Source organism: Castor canadensis, chromosome 7 (assembly GCF_047511655.1).
Source record: "Castor canadensis chromosome 7, mCasCan1.hap1v2, whole genome shotgun sequence".
Lineage (NCBI taxonomy): Eukaryota > Metazoa > Chordata > Mammalia > Rodentia > Castoridae > Castor > Castor canadensis.
The window spans coordinates 74,726,937-74,748,380 of record NC_133392.1 but is presented as its reverse complement, the minus strand read 5'-3'; the positions used below and the strand labels follow the sequence as shown (position 1 = coordinate 74,748,380).

General features: G+C 47.0%; 1 protein-coding gene across 5 annotated transcripts in view; it reads left to right on the top strand.

Annotated features, from left to right (window-relative positions):
- Grid1 (glutamate ionotropic receptor delta type subunit 1) overlaps positions 1-21,444 on the top strand; it is a 705,633-nt gene that overhangs the window by 223,017 nt on the left and 461,172 nt on the right. For all 5 annotated transcript variants that reach the window (XM_074079329.1, XM_074079330.1, XM_074079331.1 and 2 more), the window contains one exon: positions 11,272-11,477. In XM_074079329.1, coding sequence (XP_073935430.1) covers positions 11,272-11,477 — 206 coding nt within the window. The remainder of the gene's footprint in view (positions 1-11,271; positions 11,478-21,444) is intronic.

Below are 21,444 nucleotides of genomic sequence, written 5' to 3'. Positions count from 1 at the left end.
GCTGTTTTGATTATTCCATTTTTGGTCCTGCCAGGTCATGGAGGGTGCTCATCTGGCTGCAGGATTAACAAAAAGCAAAGGCATCAGCTTTAGGATCCCTTAGAAATGCAAACATAGCTGGTTTGGATAAACACTTGGAAATTACTTCTGCAGATTTGCTTCAGGATCTTAACTACATTAGATAGAAGTTCAGGAAAACATCCAGAGCTCCCTCAAAGCCTAGATGTTGTGCTCTGTCTGGTCTTAGGGTTATTCCTCTGTCTGGTGTTATTGGAGGAACTTACCTTCTGTAGCCTTCGATTTTCTCATCTGTGAAACGGGATGATTGTCTTTGCTCATGGTCTGTGGAGAGAGAGATAAGAAATACTGCAGCTGAGCCTCCAGCCACCCTCTTGGGGGAGTTCTGGTCTCTGGTCTGCTGGTGGAGGCCCTGAGCAGCCTCCCAAGGCTGGCGGCCAGTTGTCTACAGGCCTGTAGCCCAGCTTCTGGTAGGCATGTGTAGCTGGGGTCTTGCTTTAGCTCTGAAGGGACCTTTGATGCAGAAGAAAAGCCTGCTGGGAAATGCCACACTGATCCCCCATCCAGAGAAGTCGACATCCGAAGCAGCAGGACTTTGCAAACAATCCCTCCAAATCTTGGAGGAAAAATTGCTAAAATCAATACCAAATACCTCATAAGTGAAAGGTGACAGGGACATCAAACTTTATTTGTGAAAATTCTAAAAATCATTAGCATATTACAGATTCTTTAAAAATATGATCTCACTCAGTTGTCGGGAGGGAATTGCAAATCAAAGGCACTATTTATTGCAGTGGGAATAAGGGACTTGCCAGATTAAAAAAAATATTGAAGGAGCCAGAGATTTGAAACATGAAAGACAGTAGCAGATAAACACTATAGAATTTCTCCAAATACTAGAACCTAACTCAGAACAGAAGTTGGTGAAGAATTGCTTTATAAACCCATTTTCATTATAACATGTGTAAAATGCAAATCTTGATCATTATGTAAATTAGTTACTTGGTGTAATTTACTTAATTCAAAGCACTTAATGCAGCGTGGTATGTTTTTTCCAAAGTGCCAGAGTAGACGTTTATTTTAAATTGTTTTTAATCTTGATCTTCCAGCCTGATTATTTCAAATGTTTTTCCCTTGTGTTTGTTTTTTAAATGGAAGGGAACAGACCTTGGTGAGGATAGGAGTGTGTTCTGATCAACCCGTAGCCTCCACTGCTGAGGCCCCTGGTGGGGGTAGTGGGTTCAGCCATGCAAGGGCCCCAGTGCCTGACCTGGCATGTGTGTGGATTTTCCTCACACACGTGCCCATGGAGAGCCATCCAGAACCCCCCTCCCAGAATCTTTCCTTGTGTGGTTCATTTTTGAGTCTGAAATCTATCCAAGCAGAAGCCTCTTGGATATTATTGATCCTCATTAGAGACAGAAACATGCCCCCTTTCTTGAAGAGGTTTCAGTGACAGACCTCCCCCTTAAGCTACTTTACAACTTTGAAATTTTCATTATCACAGAAGGGACAGCGACCTTTTTAGTCTCCTATTGTGTCATACGATTGTCAGGATGGCACCTCCTTTCTTGATGAGTCTCTAGAACAAGAGAGATGATTTGCTCACTTGGAAACCCTTTTGGGGGCGTTCCCTGCACTGATGAGGAGGTTGGAAAGGAGCTGACAGCCACTGAACGTTTATTTTGCACTGTGCCATCTGTATTGTGTGCCTCTCGCAGAAGGAGGATAGGGCTCTTATGTGCAAGGTGCTACTCTGTTTTTCAGATGAAGAAATGGGCTCAGAGAGGTGGTGCCAAGGTCACCCAGCATGCGTCCTCAGGAATTCCATGCCTATGATTATTCTGTGCACCCCTGGGCGGGGGGCGAGGCCTGCTTCTTTGTGTCTTTCCCAGAGCTCTGCCACCATATGTGGGGGTTTTATTTTCTTTTGGATAAGTGAAAGTTGTACGTGTTTATACAACTTGGTGGGTTGATATTTGTATACACTGTGCACTGGCTAAATCAAGCTAGCAATGTGTTAACTCACATATCTTTTTTTGTGGTGAGAACCCTTAAAACCTAATCTTAGCAGTTTTTGACATGCAACATATTGCTATTAACCATAGTAACCATTTGTACAATAAATCTCTTGAATTTATTCCTCCTATCTAAAACTGAAAGTGTGTGTGTTCTTTGACCAGCATCTCCCCAGCATCCCCAAACCTCAGCCTTGGTGACTACCACTTGACTCCTTATTTCTATGAATTCAGCTTTTTTACACTCCACATATGAGAGTGGTCATGTGGCACTTGTCTTTCTGGATCTGGATTATTATTATGATAAACTTATTTCGCTTATCATATTGTGCACCAGGCTCATCCATTTTGTTGTAAATGACAGGATTCCGTTCTTTTTTATTGCCAAGTAGTATTCCATCACATCTGTATACTACATTTCTTTATCCATTCGTCTGCTGATGGACACCTAGATTGATTCTTGGCTATTGTGAATAGTGCTGCAACAAACATGATGTTTTAATATAGGTTTAATATTATTTAGGTATGGGAAGGCCAAAAGATCAGGAGGTAACCACTGAAAAGACAGTTTGTTATTCAAGAGAAGAGGACATGCCATGCCTCAGGGTTACCCGGGGAAGCAAAGACAGAGAGAGAGGTGGACTGTGGGCAAAAGCCTTCATTGTGGTGAACAGGAAGGCCTGGGTTAAGTGGGTTTCAGACTGGCTGTATGAATAATTTCAGTGGGCTCTGGGCTATAAGGCTGTCCCTGGTTGTCTGCTCTTTGGCCTGGGTGATTAGGCAGGTGGACAGTAGTCCTGAGCTCGAGAGCCCATAGGAGAAGTGAAGGGGTGTGGGCTCCGGATGGATGGGTTGGTTTGCTTAAGAAAGGGTGCTCTGGTTCCAGCTGTACGATCTCTAGGAATTGGCTAACTCTGGAGAGACAGGCCCTTTAGGGCCAGAAAAGGCCCAGGCATCAAAGTATCAGAACATAGAAAAATACAAGACACAGTTACTACCAAGGATAGGGATTATTTTGGGTAGGGTGTGGGTTGTCACTCTGGAGGACCCTGGGACTGTGGTCTGGGCAGCTGAGACCTGGACATGAGAGGCCTCTCTCCCAGAACAGGGGTCCTGTGCTGCTGAGGATGGCCTGTCACCACCACCCTGCTCACCTGCCTGGGCTGTGGAGGACAGGGCAGGAGCTGCGTCCTGTTTTACTGAGAAATGTGCAGCTGGCCACACCTGTGTGTTTGCTCTGCCCTGCTGAAGTGACTGCTTGGGGTTCTGCCTGACTTACATGGTCACCTGCATGGATTGACTGCAGTGAATTCATTTATGAAATGCAGAACACATTCTCACATTTGCGATGCACTCAGTGGGTGGCAAAAAGGGGGGGCCGCTCCCTGCTTCAGGTTGGTCTTGCCCTAGGGGTCAGGAGCTACTTGAGTACTGTGCTGTGACATTTTAGCATTCTGACGCTCCGGTGGCTAGTCTAGTGCCTAGTACAGAACTGTGCTTAGGAAATATTTGAGGAAGGAAGGAAGGAAGGAAGGAAAGAAAGAAGGAAGAAGGGGAGGGGAGAGAAGGGAGGAGGGAGGGACAGGAACTGGAAAGTTGTGGGGAGATGAGACACCAAGAGGATTCTAGGCAGAGGGCAAGGACATCTCTGTGACCTTTCTTAGACACGGTGGATGCTTCCTCACCCTGCACATAATGCCGTTTCTACAGCTGCTCCATGCCTGTGACAATGGTCATGGCATTTGGAGTTGTCAGTGGGGAGGGGAGTGAGTGAAAAAAGAGGAGAGGAGCCAGACAGGGGTCTTCTCAAGGAATGTGGGTGATGGGAAAAGAACATCTGGGGACAAATTCAAAACTTTTCTTTGGGAGCCCAGAGAAGAAAGAAGTGAAAAAAAAAATCAGGAGAATCAGTTGTGTGTGGCTCAGCCTTTGGAAAATTTGCCAATAATCCTCAAACTCCTCTAACTGTGAACTCCTTGTAGGTGCGAGGTGGCAGCCATCATACATGTATATGTATATGTATTACAGATGGTAAAATATTCTTCATAAGTACTGTCTGCACCTGGGCTTTTCTTAGAAATTGGAATAGTAGGGGAAGCAATTTGAAATGTGTTCTTTCCTTTCAATTACTTTTCAGAAAGAAGGCATTTAAAATACGCAGTGACTATCTGATCTTTATCAAGAGGAAGAGGGGTAGTCATGGCTAGAACCTTAGTTTTTAACAACCTTTCCCCAATTTTACTTCCTTGCCTGGTAGGCTTGCGTTTGAGGGACATGTGGTATTTGTGTGGTGGCTGAGGTGACGCTGGGCTCCAGCCTGGTGCTTGCTTTGTTCAATTTGATTCCATACACTTTTACTGTCCTGTCTTTGTGCTAGACACTGAGCCTTGGGTACATAGAGAAATGCGGCAGACTCAGTTCCTCCTTCCTATATGTACTATTACCTAACAGTATGCATTAATATATATTACTTAATATTCAATTTGAGGGAGGCACAAATTCCAGCTTTGGGATCTGAGATGGCCTTAAAGGGGAAGCATGGTTTGAATTGGGTCCTGATGGAGTAGTGGGGCTCTATAAATTTCCAAGTAGGAGCATCTAGATATAGGGTACATGGTGGTGGTGGGGAGAATTTCTAGGTAAGGGCAAAGAGCTTCTTTTCTGATTTGTGGTGGTGTTGTTGTGGAGGTAGCTGATTCAGACACAAAACAAAAATAAGAACAGCCATCAGGGCCAGACTGACTCTTACTCCAAGCTAAGATGCATGAATTTATTTTGTGTATAACAGTAAAGTCTCTAGAAGGTTTTTTGTTTGTTTATAACTTGACTGATAGATGTTTTTGAGGGTATTAATTTCTTGGCAACTTTTAAGTAAGCTTATGTAATTTGTTGAGGATCAGAGGCTGGCTATACCAGGAGCAGATGTGACTTTAAGAGAGAACATGCTGTGGAATGTTCCAGGTCCCAGGGATGCCTCGAAGGAAACTATTGCAGGAGTCCCAGAGAGGAGTGGACGGTGAACTTGAGAAGGGGAGTGGAGATGGCTTTAGGTTTTTAGGATTCTAAAACCTCTGTCAACGTGTCTGGTGATGGTGTTCTCAGAGATGAGAGAGGACAGACATGGTGGGAGGGAAGCCCAGGATTAGCTGCAAATGTGACCAGAAGTGTGTGTGGGGGAGGAAATTGGGAGGTGGGGATGCACAGAAGGGGTGTGTAGTGTTGGGAGGCCCAGGGAAAGAAGGTTGGTCACAGAACAACACCCTGGAGAGCCCATGGAAGACAAAGGTGAGGAGGAGCCCTGTTTGTCGGTGACTTTGGCAGTGGATTTAGAGTACAGTGGCATGGGTGGAGCCAGCCTCAGTAGAGAGAGGTGAGAGGCCCAGAAGCATGGCGTGTTGGAGAGCTTGTCAGTGGAGGGGAGAAGGGACAGGCGTGGGGTCTGCATCTCCCCCTCTGCTTCTGGTGGTCCCTGGTGCTGCCCATGACTCTTAGATTCCTTCACTGGAATCTCCATCGTCCAGGCTCCACCGCAGGGTGAGGAAGGCCCTTATTCACTTGGTGCCAAAGATGCCTCATTCCAGAACTTTCTATGTGTTGTTTCTTCTGTCTGGATTGGTCTTCCCAAGAGATTTCAAGAGTTGCCTCTGCCTCACTGCTGCTTCCTTACAGGGGCCTTTCCTACTCCCACCCGCTCCAGCTCAGTATGGATTTTCTTTCAGAGCTCTTATCACGGTTGGAAATTGTCTATTTATCCCATTGTTTATTTGTTCTGGCCTGTTCTCAGCTCCTGAAATGTAAAGTTCCACAAGAGCAAGAACACCATGGGATCATTCAGTTTTATTTCCCAGCACCCAGGGGAGGACCCACAGAGAAAACTCTCAATGAATATTGGAGGAAAGAAGGCATGGATGAGCTTTGGCAGGAGGACATACTCCATCAGCTTTAGGGATTGGAAAGACTTCTGTCACCAGAAGTGACAGGGCTTTGGGAGCCCTAAGGGGGGGGCCGGGAGGCTGGAAGGGGAGATGTGACCCGGATGTGTCCTGGGCCTTGTCACAGCACATCCTGGTAGGCATGAACTTGCCGTGTTCTCTAGGCTGCCTCCTTCATCTGGAGAGAAGGATTCTTGTCCTGGGAGTCTCCTCCTGTCCTTGTGGATGGCTAGCACTGTTTTCCATGGTTCATGCCTCTCCTTGCTGCCCGAGAGAGCCACATGCCACTTGCCTTCTTGTGCCCTTTCTGGAACAGGACTCATGTGAGACCTGATGTGTCCCCATTTAGGGGTGGGTCTGGTAGGGGATGGCCATATCTGGAATGGGCCTGGGCAAAGTCTAGAAATCTGTGGGAGCCCCTCTGCAGCCCCAGCTCTGCCCCTGGTCTAGCCTCTTGGGAAATTCTCCCTTCCTAGAGAGTAGCAGCAGCAGATAGCTGGCTTTGTGGAAGAGTGAAATAGAGTGACATTGCAAACTCTTTTGTAAGAAGAAAGGGACTTTTGCTGGAGAGGTGGGCTTCCTTGGCCCCGCTCTTGGGGAATAGGCAGGAGGGCTGGAAATTTAGCTTGTGCTCTTGATGGCTGTTTGGCTCCACCCCTCCCCACATGCAGCTGAAGAAGAGCCCTGGGGACGGGAGGCTGAGAATTGACCTTTTCAGCCAAGTGGGAGCTGCAGTTACAGCCAAGGGCTGTGATCCTTTGGGAACACTGCCTTCAGCTGGCATCATTAATTCCAGGAGTGAGGAGCCAGGCGCTGCTGATGGGAGCTTAAACTCTCCCTGATGGCTCAGTCCCACTAGGGCCTGCCTGCTTGCAAGCCAGAAATGAGGTAGGTAAGGGCATGCAGAAGCTCTGGGGACTTTTTTTTCCTTGTGTGCACATCTTTGTGTGTACTTGTGGGTGCTTATAGTTGCCACTTGCTCATGTACCTCTTACTCCCTAAGGAACTGAAGCAGTGCTGTAGGCAGAGGTGGTTTTAGGCAGGAGGACCTCAGGGTGGGGACTGGAGGGGACTTCTCTCCCAGTCTGAGATTACTGGCCCCGCTGGCTTGATGTATGCAGTTCCCAGGTCCACACAGCAGCCCTACCACATGCATGAACCCATATGAGTTTCCATGGTGTACATGTCAAGTAAACACGGAGAAAGATACTCATACACGTGGTTAGTTTCTGCTGCTTTAGACTCAGAGTACCCTTAGAAGGAGCTGGTAGAAGGGTCTCAGTGTCCAACCTTCACATCTGTCTTGTCAGTTGTACTCACATCAGAGTCATAACCAAGGCTACAATGCAGGGAAGACTGATGGTGTCCTGGGGAAGGGACGGGGCTGCCAAAGTAGCCTGTGGACACATGGCCTCACTCTGGGTCTGGCTCACACTGAGCTCCATGTGGACAGTGCCACAAGGAATCTGTGGTGGGGTGACTTTTAAGATATAGGCCTTGTTATTTCATTTACATTTTTGTGAGTTATACAAGATATAATCTATCCAACTAACTGATAGACCTTGGCCTATCAGTTAGTTATTGCTGGGAAATAAACCATTCCCAAACTTAGTGACTTAGAACAAGAGTCATTTATTTTTTCTTGATGAGTCTATAGTTCAGCCAGGCAGCTCTGAAGTGACTCACTTGTGTATCTGAGTGAGGCTGGTATCTGGCTGAGGGTGGCTGCTTAGGGGCTGGCTTAATTCTTCTCTCTGTGTCTCTTCAGCTATCATGGGATGGTCACATGGTGGTGGCTGGTCCAAGGGCAGAAATGGAAATGTACCAACACTCATTCAAATCTCTGTTTGTATTAAGTTTACTACTGTCCTCTAGGCCAAAGCTGTCCACATGACCAAGGCCAGAGCCAGAGATGGAAGGGTCTTCAAAGTGACAGGGAAGTAGCTGAAAAGGATTGGAATAGGGAGGCCATTATTAGGGGCCTGAAGGCAGCCAGTCTCTTATCCTTAGGGCCATGATGGTTAAAAGGTGATTTCTCCAGGAAGTGCCCTTCAATAGGACATCCTATAATGATCATCACCTATGGTCTACCTCTGTACTGTCCATTATAGCACTGTAGCCAGATGTGGCTGTCAAGTATTTGAAATGTGGCTATTGCAGCCGAGGAATTGAGAATGAAAGTTTGTTTGATTTTAATTAATAAATAAATTTATTAAAATTTAAATAGCCACATGGCCAGTGACTGTGTTATGAGACATCCCAGATATAGGAGGAAACTCTCATTGGCACCTGTAGAAAGCTGTGGCATGAGAACCCATAGCTGGATTCTGCACAGGTGTCTGCCTGGTGCTAGAATATTCTCCAGCTTACAGTGGGCAGGTGTGAGCTGTCCTGTGCTCAGGAGAAGGCAGGCCCAGGGTTGACTTTTGGGCTGAGTGTTTCTAACTGGGGCTCTCCTCTCCCTCTTGTGCTCTGTGCTTTGAGCTATCTCTGCCCATTTGTCTCTGATGGGTTAAGAAGTACTTGTCTTTCTGTTCTTGGCTTATTTCATTTAACACAACATCCTCTAGGTTTATCCATATTGGTACAAATGACAGAATTTTACCATTTTTATGGCCAAGTAGTATTCCATCGTGTGCATATACCACATTTTCTTTGCCCATTCATCAGTTGATGGACACTTAAGTTGATTCCTTATCTTGGCTATTATTATTGAATAATCTCACTCATATGTGGAATCTAAAAATAATTGATCTCATAGACATAGTCCAAGAGAGGTTCCTAGAGGATGAGGAGGGTCATGGGAAGGGGTAGAGATTGGTCAGTGGGCACAAAGTTTCAATTAGGTATCAGGAACAAACAAGTTCTTGTGTTCCATTAAATGGTAGAGTGACTGTAGTTAACAATATTGTGTTGACAGTTGAAAACCAGCTATATGACAGTATTTTGAATGTTCGACCACAAAGAAATAATAAATATATGAGGTGATAGATTTCCTAATTGTCCTTATTTGCTTGTTATAGAATGTACACATGTATCAAAACATCACATAAATATATATCACATAAATATATATCCATAAATGTATTCAAATCAAAAACAAAACAAAAATAAGTTCTTTAAGCTCTTCAACTTTTCTTTCATGAAGCTTTGGGGCTGTAGATCTTTAGGGTCCTGATCAGGCTGATGGGAACTCAAGACTCTTTCTGGAAATCCAATGGGTAATGACAGGCTGGGCCTGAGGGTTGGAGGCTCTGGCCATTGGGGCAGGCATGTGATCCTTGGTGGGTCATCTTCCCTCACCTCGAGGGAGCCTTGTGCAGGACATCTTGTCCTGGCCCTGGGTCTTGTTTCTTGGGGATGAGGCTTTTCCTGATACCTGGCATCTCTTTCCTTCTGTCTCAGGGGACAGAGCACTGGGTGTGTATGGCTGGGCTGTAGGAGCCAGACTGCCAATGGACAGACTAGAGTGCTGACTGGCTGCAGGCTTGAATCTCAGTCACACATTGGCTATCTCTAGAAAGTTCCCCAGGGAACCATCAGGAAACTGGCTCTCTGGGCCACCCATGCATAGGATCCTAGGACCCAAGCAGGTGGCCCCATAGGAACCATGCCCTTGGAGTTCCATGAAAATGGCAGCTGGTATACGTCATCCCTAGTTTACAGATAAGCAAGCTGAGGCTTAAAGGGGAAGGGTGACTTTCCTTAGAGTTAAGGATCTGCACTAAATCCTAGGTGTTGGAGTCCATGGTAGGTGCTTGGCCAGACCCAAGGGGACTAGAAGGAGAACAGGGATCCTGTGCGCAGTTGCCAGTATCTCAGTCATGACTGCTACAGCACTATGACTAGTGCTCTATAATGGCTCCTGCCATAGTCTAGGTGGGGAATAGACTTACTGGTGACCCCTGTGGCAGCTGCCATGATGTCTGGATATGTAAGGCTCATTAAGTTTGTGGAATGGGCATGAAGAGGCAGTTTGGTAAGAGCTGGTTGGGAACAAAATCTGTTGAATTAGTGCCATTTAGTTTGATGTTGATTCCTAGTGACTGGATGGATCAGGGTCTGCCCTTGTATATTGAGGAGTATGGGGAGAAAGTACCCTGTGGGTAGAAATGGACGCTTGCCTCTGAGAAGTGGAATGCTAGGACGGGCCAGAAATATCTCAGGATGGGGAAACATGGCCTACCTATGGGTTGACATTTTGGGCTGCAAGTGTCAGAAATGCAACTCAAGCTGACTGAGGCAAGAAAGGGAATTTAATGGCTCCTGGAACTGAAAAGTCCAGTCCAGCAGAAGCAAGCTTCACACACACAGATGGACCCAGTGGCTTGGCAACATCATCAGGACTGTGTCACCTTCTCAGACCTATTTGCCTCTGTATTGCTTCCATTTTTGGATTGCTGTCCCTTTGAGGAAGTCGAATGGCTGTACAGAGCTGCTCTTGAGAGACAATTAGTTCCTGGTTGAAATGAATCAGCACCCCATCCCTCACAAGGATAGGTCTGTACCAGTGTGCAATCCACCTGGACTTCAGCATCCTTTCTGAACTCCCACATTCTGGAAATTTGCTCTAGTAGGCCTGTCTCCCTCAGCAGCTCCACCCAATTGCCAGGTGGAGTCTCAGTGGATGGCCTTGGGCCATGCACTCATTCCTGAGCCAATCAGGAATAAGCTTCTGATTGGATTTGGGAGGAGTCATCCCAACTGGGAAGAGTACAAGGCAGAAAGTTTTATCAAGACAAATCAGGACCCTGAAAGAAGACAAGGTCCCTTGCTTCACAGTTCGGTGCCATTGTGTAGGCTGTGACAATCAGAAGATTGGATCAGGGACCCTGGGCTAGAACTGGGCAAGTCCTGAGCCTGAACCAGCTCAGGTCAGGGCAGTCAGTGGCCTTAGCTTGCAATTGAGGGTCAAGAATCCTCAGATGTGAGGTGCAGAGGGAGGAGAAGGGAGCCAGTGTCAGGGCCAAGATCCCCAGCCCATGTAGACTGGAGGACAGAACTTTTAGGACTGAACCCATATTGGGAGAGAAGAGCTGATCATGACCCATAGGATCTGTTGGGTGGCAGAAAGGACTCCTCATGGTGGGAGAGAGTCACCCTGGGGCTGGGTGCTGGTGAGGGATAATGGGCCTAAATTGGTGTCTTTCAACTAACTTTTCTTGTCCACTGAGGCAGACTTGAACCCTTGCTTCTGGTGGTGGCCTACCTGGGTAGGCAGTGTTAGAGATAGATGGCCTCCAAGATCCCTTCCCACTTAAAGACAATTCTCTCCTCCTCTCTTCCTCTTCTCCCATGCTCAGATATCCGTGGGCTCCAAAGCTTTCTGGACCAGGCCTCACGACTAGGCCTTGACGTCTCTTTACAAAAGGTGGACAAGAACATTAGTCACGTGTTCACCAGCCTCTTCACCACCATGAAGACGGAAGAGCTGAACCGTTACCGGGACACACTGCGCCGTGCCATCCTGCTGCTCAGCCCACAGGGAGCCCACTCCTTCATTAATGAGGTAGGTCGTGGGGGCCAAGGCTAAAGGTTCCTGGTGCCAGCTTCAGGACGTGGTTTTCTTGTGCATGACTGAAATGGACATGGGAACTCATGGGTGCTTGGCCCACATCGTATAGCTATGCAGTGGGAGGCCTGGGCATGATGTGGCTCAGGCCAAGTCCCAACAGGTGATCGAGGCCCAGACTCTGAGAGGCTGTGAAGCCCGTGACTGGTGGGAAACCCGCTTACAAATTATTGCAAAAAATAGCTGAGTTGAAACTCAGGTTATTATTTTTTTCTTTTAGCTTTTGTCTTTGTTGACAGATATAAACCTGTAAGGATAAAATAAATTTCTAGCTCTCTGCTGAGGTGGGCAGGTCTGCTATGGGATTTGTTAGCATCCTGAGGACGATCTTTGCATGTCATCAAATGACACCTCAAGTGTGCTTATTTCCTTGGTGCTTGGGCTAATCAGTGTGTGTTTCTTTTAAAAACATGTCTATTAGGGGGTTAGGACTTCTTAATAAAGACAGGCCCACAAGTTAAACAGAGAATCCTTTACTTTGAGATCAAACTTGAAAACTCTAAATTAGAATAAACTGGCTTATTGATACTGGCCCCAGGGGTTTCATGGCAGAGAGGTGATGAGCAGGTTGGTAGCTACCTCTCCAGTCTGAGTTGGTTCCAGAGAAGGGGGTATGTTGGGAATGTGGTATGCCTGGAAGCAGGGAAGGACTGAAGGGGTCCCAGGGCAGTTGGAGGCCCTGTGGTTTTTCCCACAGCCTAAGCCACCTTTCTGGCCCTCTCTAATTGAAAGTAAAATGAAGAGGAAGGCAGAATTATACTAATTCCGTTTGATGTACTTTGCTTGCTATTCTGCTTTCCCTCTAATTAATTATTACTCAAAATGCTACCTCATGCATCAGAAAACAGCACGAAGCTCACTCCCCAAGAACTTAAAATTGGTAACGCTTAATTTGGTGCAATTGGCTGGCAGCCTTGACAGTCTCTGTTAATCAGTCCCCAATCACGCTGGTGGTCAGCTGGGCTATGATGTCCTGTCGCTCTCGACATTTTCACCAGAACACATTTCTCTGTACAAAGTGATTCAATCCAGTAATAGGCAGCCTAGGACTAGCAGTACTGACATGTCCAGCCTTTCTCAGAATGTTCCCAGCGGTGCGTTTGCTAAAGTCTACTGATAGGATGGCTTTTGTCTTTGTTATCACCAGCTGGGATCTGCTGGGGGGTGGTGTCCACTAATTCTATTGCCAGCCTCCCCCTTTCTCTCTTCTTGCTAATTCCTTGCCTTCTCTTCTTGCTTCCTTTCCTCCTGCCACTTGGGAGTGGAAAGAAGATTGAATTTGGAGTTAACAGATTTGGGGGCAAGTCTTAGCTCCTCCAGTTACTATTGTGTGACATTGGCCAATTTGCTTCACTTCATCCCTCAGTTTCTGCATCTGTAAAATAGGGATGAAGGAGGTGACTATGATGATAAAGCATTTGGCACAGAAGCATCTGTCTCTTTTCAACACATGTATTCATGCATTTTCCTTCCAGGTGAAGTCAGCTTCTTCCTGTTTGTAGACCCTGCAAGGAGTTAAGACACAATCAAACCTGGCCTAAAGATATTATTTCCAAGTGGTTAATCATGCAAACTACCGTAGGGCTGGATGTGCTCGGCTTGGCTTCAGCCTGTTGTCTTTTCCAGTCTCCTAGGATGTGTTTGCAAACTTTTGTGTAAATGGGTGCTTCAGAGTTGGGAGGCCACTAGAGTGACTGCTGTCCATGTCAGGCAAGAGTGAAAGTCCCTGGGAGTGGTGGCAAGAGACTGAGTTTGAGGACGACACCTGAACTCTGGGTACTGGACAAACTGCCTTTGCCTTCAAATCACGTTGATGAGAGTCTTGTTCTCTGGTCCTTGCCCTGCCATTGTGAGCAGAGGCCGCCACTATTTCCTGCTATCCACCATGCGCTTGGCTTTTTACCTGCATTCTTTCATCAGCATGTGAGCAGGTGAGGAAACTGAAAAGCAGAAGTCCAATGACCTTGTGCTCAAAGATTGCCACTAGGGACTCAGCAGAATTCAAGTACAGATTTGACCTGCACCAGAGCACCTCTCATCCCTGGTGATGACTAAAGAGAATACATGCTGGTTTTGTGGGGGAAGATAAGGTTTGACTGCCTATGGCCAGGATCTAGCAGAGGTTTCCCCAGGGCTTATCCCAGTCTTAGTGCATCTAGTAAGCATGGTAGGGGAGGAATATGGACTCTGGAGATAAACATGACCTGTCTGACTAAATAGTCCTGAAGATCCCCTAGGATCCCAGGGAATGAGATCCCTGCACAGAGGCTGTGGCATTGCCTGGGAGTGTTGCTTGGACTTCCTGAGCAGGCTGACCCAACTTCCTCTTTTTTGGGGGGGACAAGGATAGGTCATATTGACAAAGGTGATCTACTGCCTGAATTTTATGAAGCTCAAAATAGCGTTATGGAGGGGAGAATGGCCTTTCAGCCCACACTGTGGTATTGTCAGTGACATGCCAGTCAGGTAGTGTATGGATGAGCTACGGCTGGCATGCTTGTGTGGCCTTCCCAGCTTTCACATTGCTACTTCCCCACTCCAAAAGTCTGACCAAATGGGAGTGGGTGAGGCCTGCTTAAATCTTTCACATTTTGCTTAATGTGAATCTGCTGCTAATCTGTTTTCTTTAAGAATAAGTCCTAATGACACAGACATGGCTGTCCAGTGTGACCTACCAGGCTATCCCTGTGCCATGTTGGGAGTTGCTTCTCTGAGCAGTGTCCTCAGTGTAATCCATTTGCTACCAGCAGCCCTTGGCCTGGGGGGTGGGGTGGGTATGTCATACCACTGGCTTTTCTGTGGGCACTTGACACGTGACCATACTGGCCAGGGGCAGCAGGTCTGGGGAACCTGGCCTTAGGGATGGGTAGGAGGGTGGGCTGCAGCAGATTGAAGAATTGGGTCTGCATGGGAGTCCTGAGGCCTGGAGGCCTCTGGCTTTCCATCACTTGGTGTTGATTCCACGTTCTTTCCTGAGGTCTTTGTTAGTCTTAGTAGCCAGCATGTCAATGTGTCATCTTAAAGAGGGGGTGGAGAGGCTGGAGTTGGGGTGACAGCATACTGGTCTCCTAGTCCCTGACCACAGTCCCACCACAGGGATTCCCTTGGGGGCTCCTGAGGGTGCAGGCTCCAGAGGGATCCTTTCCTCTCCAGGGGCTTGTTCTACTATGTATGTGGCCTTGGAGAGAGGATGGCTTTTTCCATTCACCCTGGACTCACTGACTTCTCAGTCAGGCCTTGGCTTTTCTGTGGTCCACTGGCTGCTGAGTAGGGCTTCAGCGGGCAGTGACCTTACCTGTGACATCCTCATGGAGCCAGTCAGATGACTCATCAGACAGGAGAGGTGGGGGTGGGCCTTTTTGCCCCACTCCAGAGCCATGGAATTCCTCAAGGGATCAAATCAGCAGCTGACAAGAGGGGTCGAGGGCAGGGCCATGCTTTGGGATTCCTGTCACTGGCTTCTGGAACTTTCTCAGACCTGATGAGTTATAGTACTATGCCAAACCTGCACTGGGCACTAAGGCTCTCTCCCTGCTCTCATGGGGCTCCCAGCTTGGTGAGAAGATGGAGGTGTGGACAGATCTCTTTGCCTCTAACAGCAGAGGTGTGGGCTGGGACCTGAGAGCACTGAGGATTAAGCAGTGCTCTGGGAGATGTGGCGTGGCCTGAGGGTCCCAGGAAACTTCTTGGAGTTGGTGATACTGGAGCTGGGTCTATAGGAATGAGCTGGCACTAACCAGGATGAGAAGGGGTCTTGGCAGCAGAAGGTGTGCAAAGGTTGAGATGCCCCTGAGTGTGGGGTAGGAATTCGAGTTTCAGGACTGGCTTGTTTTTGGAGTTCTTTTCAGGGTCTGAGACGTTAATAGCCTACAGTTTATATGTCTTCCTGTTCTTGTTCTTCTCCAGGTCAGGTTTGATGGGGAGCCCGCCGGTCTACTGCCTGTTTTGGTCTTGGGCTTCATCTCAATTTCCTGGCAGGGATTTAATATATTACTCTGTCTGTCTGTCACCCATTCATCATCCATCCATCTATCCATCCATCCATCCACTCATTCAGTTACCCACCCACCCAGTAAATACTGACTGGATGCCTTCTATGGATCAGAAACCATATATCACGTGCTGAGTGGGAACACAGGTGATGCCTCTGCTCTGAGACCAGCCATGACATTGAAGGTTGTGTCCACACACTGGGACCAAGTGCTGCAGGTAGCCAGCATAGGTGTCCCAGGGCCCCCACCAAGGCCCCCTTTGGGTGTATGTGGGCATTGTGGGGGGGCTCCAGGAATTTGTTCTGTTACCTCTTGGTCATCATTTTTGGGCCTCTGTTTCTAGCTGTTCACAGGCCTCCCCTTTCTTTTGCTTCCCATGTATTTCCTTCTCTCCCCACCAATCTCTTTTGTCTCATTGGAAACAAAAGGGTAGAGAAATGAAACTATCTCAAGCCATTTGTTTACCCTATGGAGAAGAATTGCCACTCCTTCTTTACAGGTTATGAGGTATCAGGTATAGAGCCTTTCCAACTTGGCACCCGGTCGCCGTCCATTCCATTGTGTTCTGCAGGCGTTGGGCAATGTGTCTCTTTCATTAGACTGTGATGCCCTAAGATCAGGGATTGTTGTGTTGGCCATTTTATCTTCTGAAAGCCCCATAGGCCTGATCCATAGCTGCTGGTGAGGTAATAAGTGAGTAGATATTTTATATTTCTTACTCTCAATAGATAGACTTACAGCTGGGTTTTCTTATGTGTCTCTTGGATACCTTTTTGGCTGGTTATCAAGTCCTAGGGAAGCCTATTGAGCAAGGGCTTTGGTCTTGAAATTTCTGCTATTGGGACAACTTATGTTTGCTCAAGATGTCTGCCCTAAGCTGGGCTAGGTCAGTGAACACTACCTGGTCTGCTCTTGAAGGTGGGATATAGGCGCATCCAAGGATACATCCAATCAGCCACATACAAAATGGTACAACCCGATCCTCAAACTAGCTCAGCCCACTGGGCACTAACACACACTTGCACACACACACACACACACACACATCTGGGGAAACCCACATACTAGCATGCATACACCTCAACTAAGATGACGGCATCACTGGCAGGATAGTGGTCTGGGGAAGGGTTTGCTTTGCTGGGAAGGGAATAGTTGTTCCAAGGTGACAGTGGCAGTATGTAGCATTTACCTTTGCAGTTAAACAGACACCAGCGATCTCTTTCTATAGTGGAATGATAGAGAAAGAACCAAGGAGGAATCCGTAGGAGAGCTGTCCATTGCTGTGGAAGTGGGTCTCCCCTGTTACTCTGGCTGGGTTGAGTATTGAGGTTGACAAAGGTGGAAGGGGTCATTCCCAACATTCCTTCCCAGGTTGGCTTCCTAGGCATGGAGTATGGCTGGAGACCAGATTAATCCTTAATGGAACTGGGTTGGCTTCTGACTTCCAGTCAATTGCTTCTCAGATTCTGCTGTGGTGAATGATTTTCCCACAAAGACTGTGCTTTTTAAAACACTTATAGCAAAGGTAAATTAAGTAATCGCAATGTTCTGTTGTCCCACATGATATGTGCAAATATTTCTCACTCCAGCACAGTAAATCTTTAGCAGATGACTTTATCACTCAGAGCTAGGATAATTCCATGTCATTTAAGTATCATTTACCAGAATATTTGAATTACTAATTAATTATAGGAGATTAATTTTTAAATATGGCTTCGCATTTGCATTTAATTATATCCTACTGTTTACAGATTTTAAAGCCTTAGCACTTTAGCAAAAGTGCTATGAATCTGAGAAATTCATTTTTTTCCCTTTCAAATTCTTACAAATGAGATCGTGAGAAAAAGACACATTTTCTTTCTTTTTTTTTTTAAATTCATATGTGCATACAATGTTTGGGTCATTTCTCCCCTCTTCCCCCACCTCCTCCCTAACCCTCCCGCCCCCTCCTTTTCCCCCCCATCCCCTCGCTACCCGACAGAAACTATTTTGCCCTTATCTCTAATTTTGTTGAAGAGAGAGTATAAGCAATAATAGGAAGGACCAAAGGTTTTTGCTAGTTGAGATAAGGATAGCTATATAGGGAGTTGACTCACATTAATTTCCTGTGCATGTGTGTTACCTTCTAGGTTAATTCTTTTTGATCTAACCTTTTCTCTAGTTCCTGGTCCCCTTCTCTTATTGGCCTCAGTTGCTTTAAAGTATCACCTTAGTTTCTCTGCATTGAGGGCAACAAATGCTATCTAGTTTTTTAGGTGTCTTACCTATCCTCATACCTCCCTCGTGTGCTCTCGCTTTATCATGTGATCAAAGTCCAATCCCCTTGTTGTGTTTGCCCTTGATCTAATGTCCGCATATGAGGGAGAACATAACGATTTTTGGTCTTTTGGACCAGGCTAACCTCACTCAGAATGGTTTTCTTCAATTCCATCCATTTACCAGCAAATGATAACATTTCGTTCTTCTTCATGGCTGCATAAAGTTCCAGTGTGTATAAATACCACATTTTCTTACTCCATTCATCAGAGGTGGGGCATCTTGGCTGTTTCCATAACTTGGCTGTTGTGAATACTGCTGCAATAAACATGGGAAAGACACATTTTCTAGTTTTTTTTTTTTCTGCCTGATTTGGAACTCAGTGGCTGCTAGAGGAGGTCAGAAGTTAGGGCTGAGATAGGAAGGAAATGAACACAGGTTAGGACCTGTGTTCAGAGACTCCACAAGTCATTTGTCCCCTTCCTCCTGTGTCTGTAGACTTCTGTACATCCTTCAGAGCCTCTCACATGCTGGAAAAGCCTCCAGGAGCTCCTGCCCTTGACACTGGCTGGAACTAGTCTTGCTGACTGTGGCGTTCCAGCCTACTGTCTCTTCTCTTTGACAGCCTTCTGCCTCTTGAATTGTGAACCTTTACTGATACCTTATCTCAGAGCCAGCCTGGTATCCAACACTTGTGCTTCACTGACTGTGCATCTCCCTCTCTGTGTGACCTGGGAGTGTGAAGCTCAGGACCTTGGCCTTGAACTGTTCTTTGCTAGTCACTTTTCAGGACCTGGGATTGATGGCTGGGGAATGGTGGGTGAAGGCAGGCTTCCAGGAACACCAACTTCTGCACCTGTGCAAACATTGTTTAGAACCTTGGTTGCCCAGTGGGAAGAATAAACACATTCTTAACATGCCAGACAAGGGTGTGCACCCAAGTAAAACACTGTGCTAAAGGATTTAATTGACTTTTGATATTCTAAAGGGGCATCTAAGCCATCATTGAGGACAATGCCTGAAGGCCACTGGACTTCTGGGGTTTATTTTCTGTTGCTTCTATTCTGAGTGAGTCATACTGCCCCATCCAGGGTGCTGAAGGTCTTACTCATGCTGCCTGCTCCTTCCTGGAGTCAAAGACAGAGATTGCAAATCCGAAGCATAGGCCTAAAGACAACTGGTGTTCTTTCCTTCCTTTGCAGGTCATTAAACAGCTGAGCAAAGTGTCAGTTCCTCTCTGTGGGAGTCTCCATGGCTTATTAGCAGGTGTCCCCTTGGCTAGGGAGGCAGGAGGCCTGAGAAATAGGCACTTAAGAAGGGAAGCAGTCTGCAGCAGTCCAAGTGACTCAATTACCCTTTCTGTGCCCTAGATCCCTAAAGGCTTTCAGCTCAAGGGGGCTCCCCTGAGGTGGTGTTGACAAAAGGGCTGGATGGGAGTCATAGGAAGGCAGGGAGTTTTATGAGAGGCAGTCATGAAATCAGCATTTATTCATTTCACAGAAGCTGTCTGCACCATGCAGCTCACATCTGGTACAGTCCTCTGCACATGGCAAACCTCAAGTGCAGTCCTTTCTTGGGGCTGGCAAAAACTTGATTGTGATCATTGCTTTCTGTGTTGGAGCGCCAGTCAGTTCAGATCGGAGAAGGCCTCTACATCAGTTAGTTAGTGCAGTGTAACAATCCATCCTAAAACCCAGTGTGGTGAAACAAGCATTTGTTAAGTCTCTGGCCAATCGACCTAGGTCAGGTCAACTGATTTTGGCTGGGCTACTTCATGCATCATCTGGCTGGCTGCTAAGTGTGGTGCTGATCAGCTGTGACCTGGGATAACGGGATGACCTGGCCTCAAGTCTTATCATCAGATGTGTGAACCCATGCATATTCACATGACAGCAGCAGAATTCTAAGAGAGACAACATAAGTGCCCAGGGCTGTTGGAAGCTTAGACTCAGACCTGTGCGTTGTTGCTTCTGCTGCAGTCTTTGGCCAAAGTGAGCCATGATTCAGATCAATGATGGTGGAGAAAGACTCCACCTCAGGATAGGAGACTCCTCTCATGGGAGAAACTACAAAGTCACATGACAATGGGAGTGAATGATACAGGAGTGGGGAGTTGGGACCTTTTTTGTGATCTGTGTTGCATTGCCCCAGTGTGCAGACAAGCTTCCTGGAAGAAGATTGACTGGCAGGTCTGTTGTGAATTGGGGCATTGCCTTCTTTTCTTGCTTTGTTTCAGCATTGCTCAACTTTGTAGTGAGGGTGGAGAAGAGGAGGATACAGATCAGAGAGAGGGACAGATCCAGCCTCTATTTAGCAAGTTGACTTTATGCAGACCCGTTAATACACCATATCGTCTCAACAATGCTGCAAGAGAAAAGGGCTAAGACAGAGCAGGGAGCCTGTGGGATTTGGGGCTTTGCTCATAATGCCATAGATGGACGTGATAGAGCTGGACTATGCATTCAGAACAGCTCAGCTCCAAGTCCACCTGCTTTCCGCTGTGTGCTTTGGGGGTGGGCTTGTCACCCTAGCAGGTGAAGAAAGAGTGTATTTCCTTCCTGGAACTCTACACATTGATAGGGAAAGGGTTTGGTGAACATAAACATGAAATGGATACAAAGAAGGTGGACTGCACACTTACGGGGGCTCAGGAGTGTCACTCAAGGGTCTTAGGTCAGTAGACCTAGGTCAGGTCAACTCATCTCAGCTGTACTGTCTGTGGGGATGCCCCTGCAGAGTGTGAGTAGATTGATGGACTGCCTCTAATTTTCCTTGACAACCAGAAGAGCTGCTTCCATGGGCTCCTCTGGCCCCCTCACAGAATCCTAAGGCATTTACTTCCCTGCTGTCTATGGGCAGAGTTCCAGGCAGAAGTGGCCCAACTCCTTCTCCACTTGCTTACCCTGTATGACGGGGTCAGTCACTCTTGACTCTCCAGGTTACTGTAAGAATTAGTACCGAGTGTCATGGGGTGCAGGTATGTCCTTTTCTCTCTCACAGAGCTGACTATGGTGCTGAGTATCCAGCAGGTGTCCAGGAACTGTTGAGTGAATTGGGTGAGTCTTCGAAATGTAAAGATGTGGAGTACTGAGAGCTGGGAGAAACATGAAAAGTCTCCCATTATGATGAGCAAGGTCAACAGTTCAAATGTGGAGATGTGTTAGTAGTTGACGTCGGGGGTTTGCTCAGCGACTTGCTATTGGCGGGGTGAACCTGTAGAGAAGTGGTGTGATTTATGGGCTGTAAGTGGATGTGTCTCCTATTCATTCCCCTGCTGTTTGCTGTATATGGGATGGTGTGTCCTTTCCTCCATCTTCAGCATCGCTCCACTGTGCCAAGAGAGATGCTAGGGAGAAGGCAAGTAACAGGGACTGTGGTCCATGACTGAAGTCATGGAGATTGGGGCAAAGGAGTTGCTGTATGAGGTAAGTGTGAAGGTGAACAAAGTGGAGCAGGTTACAGTAGAGGGTGGAAGGAAATGTTTACCAAAAGAACGTGCATGCCCCAATCTCAACTAAGACCCCCAGGGACACTAGAGGGGAGGAGGAGCAGGGAGGGAAGGGAGCATTTTCCTATCACATGGGCGATGGAGGGCATGAGCCACTTTAATTTAAACAAGAGACAGGGCAGAAGACCCAAAGGTGTCTCCCTTCTTC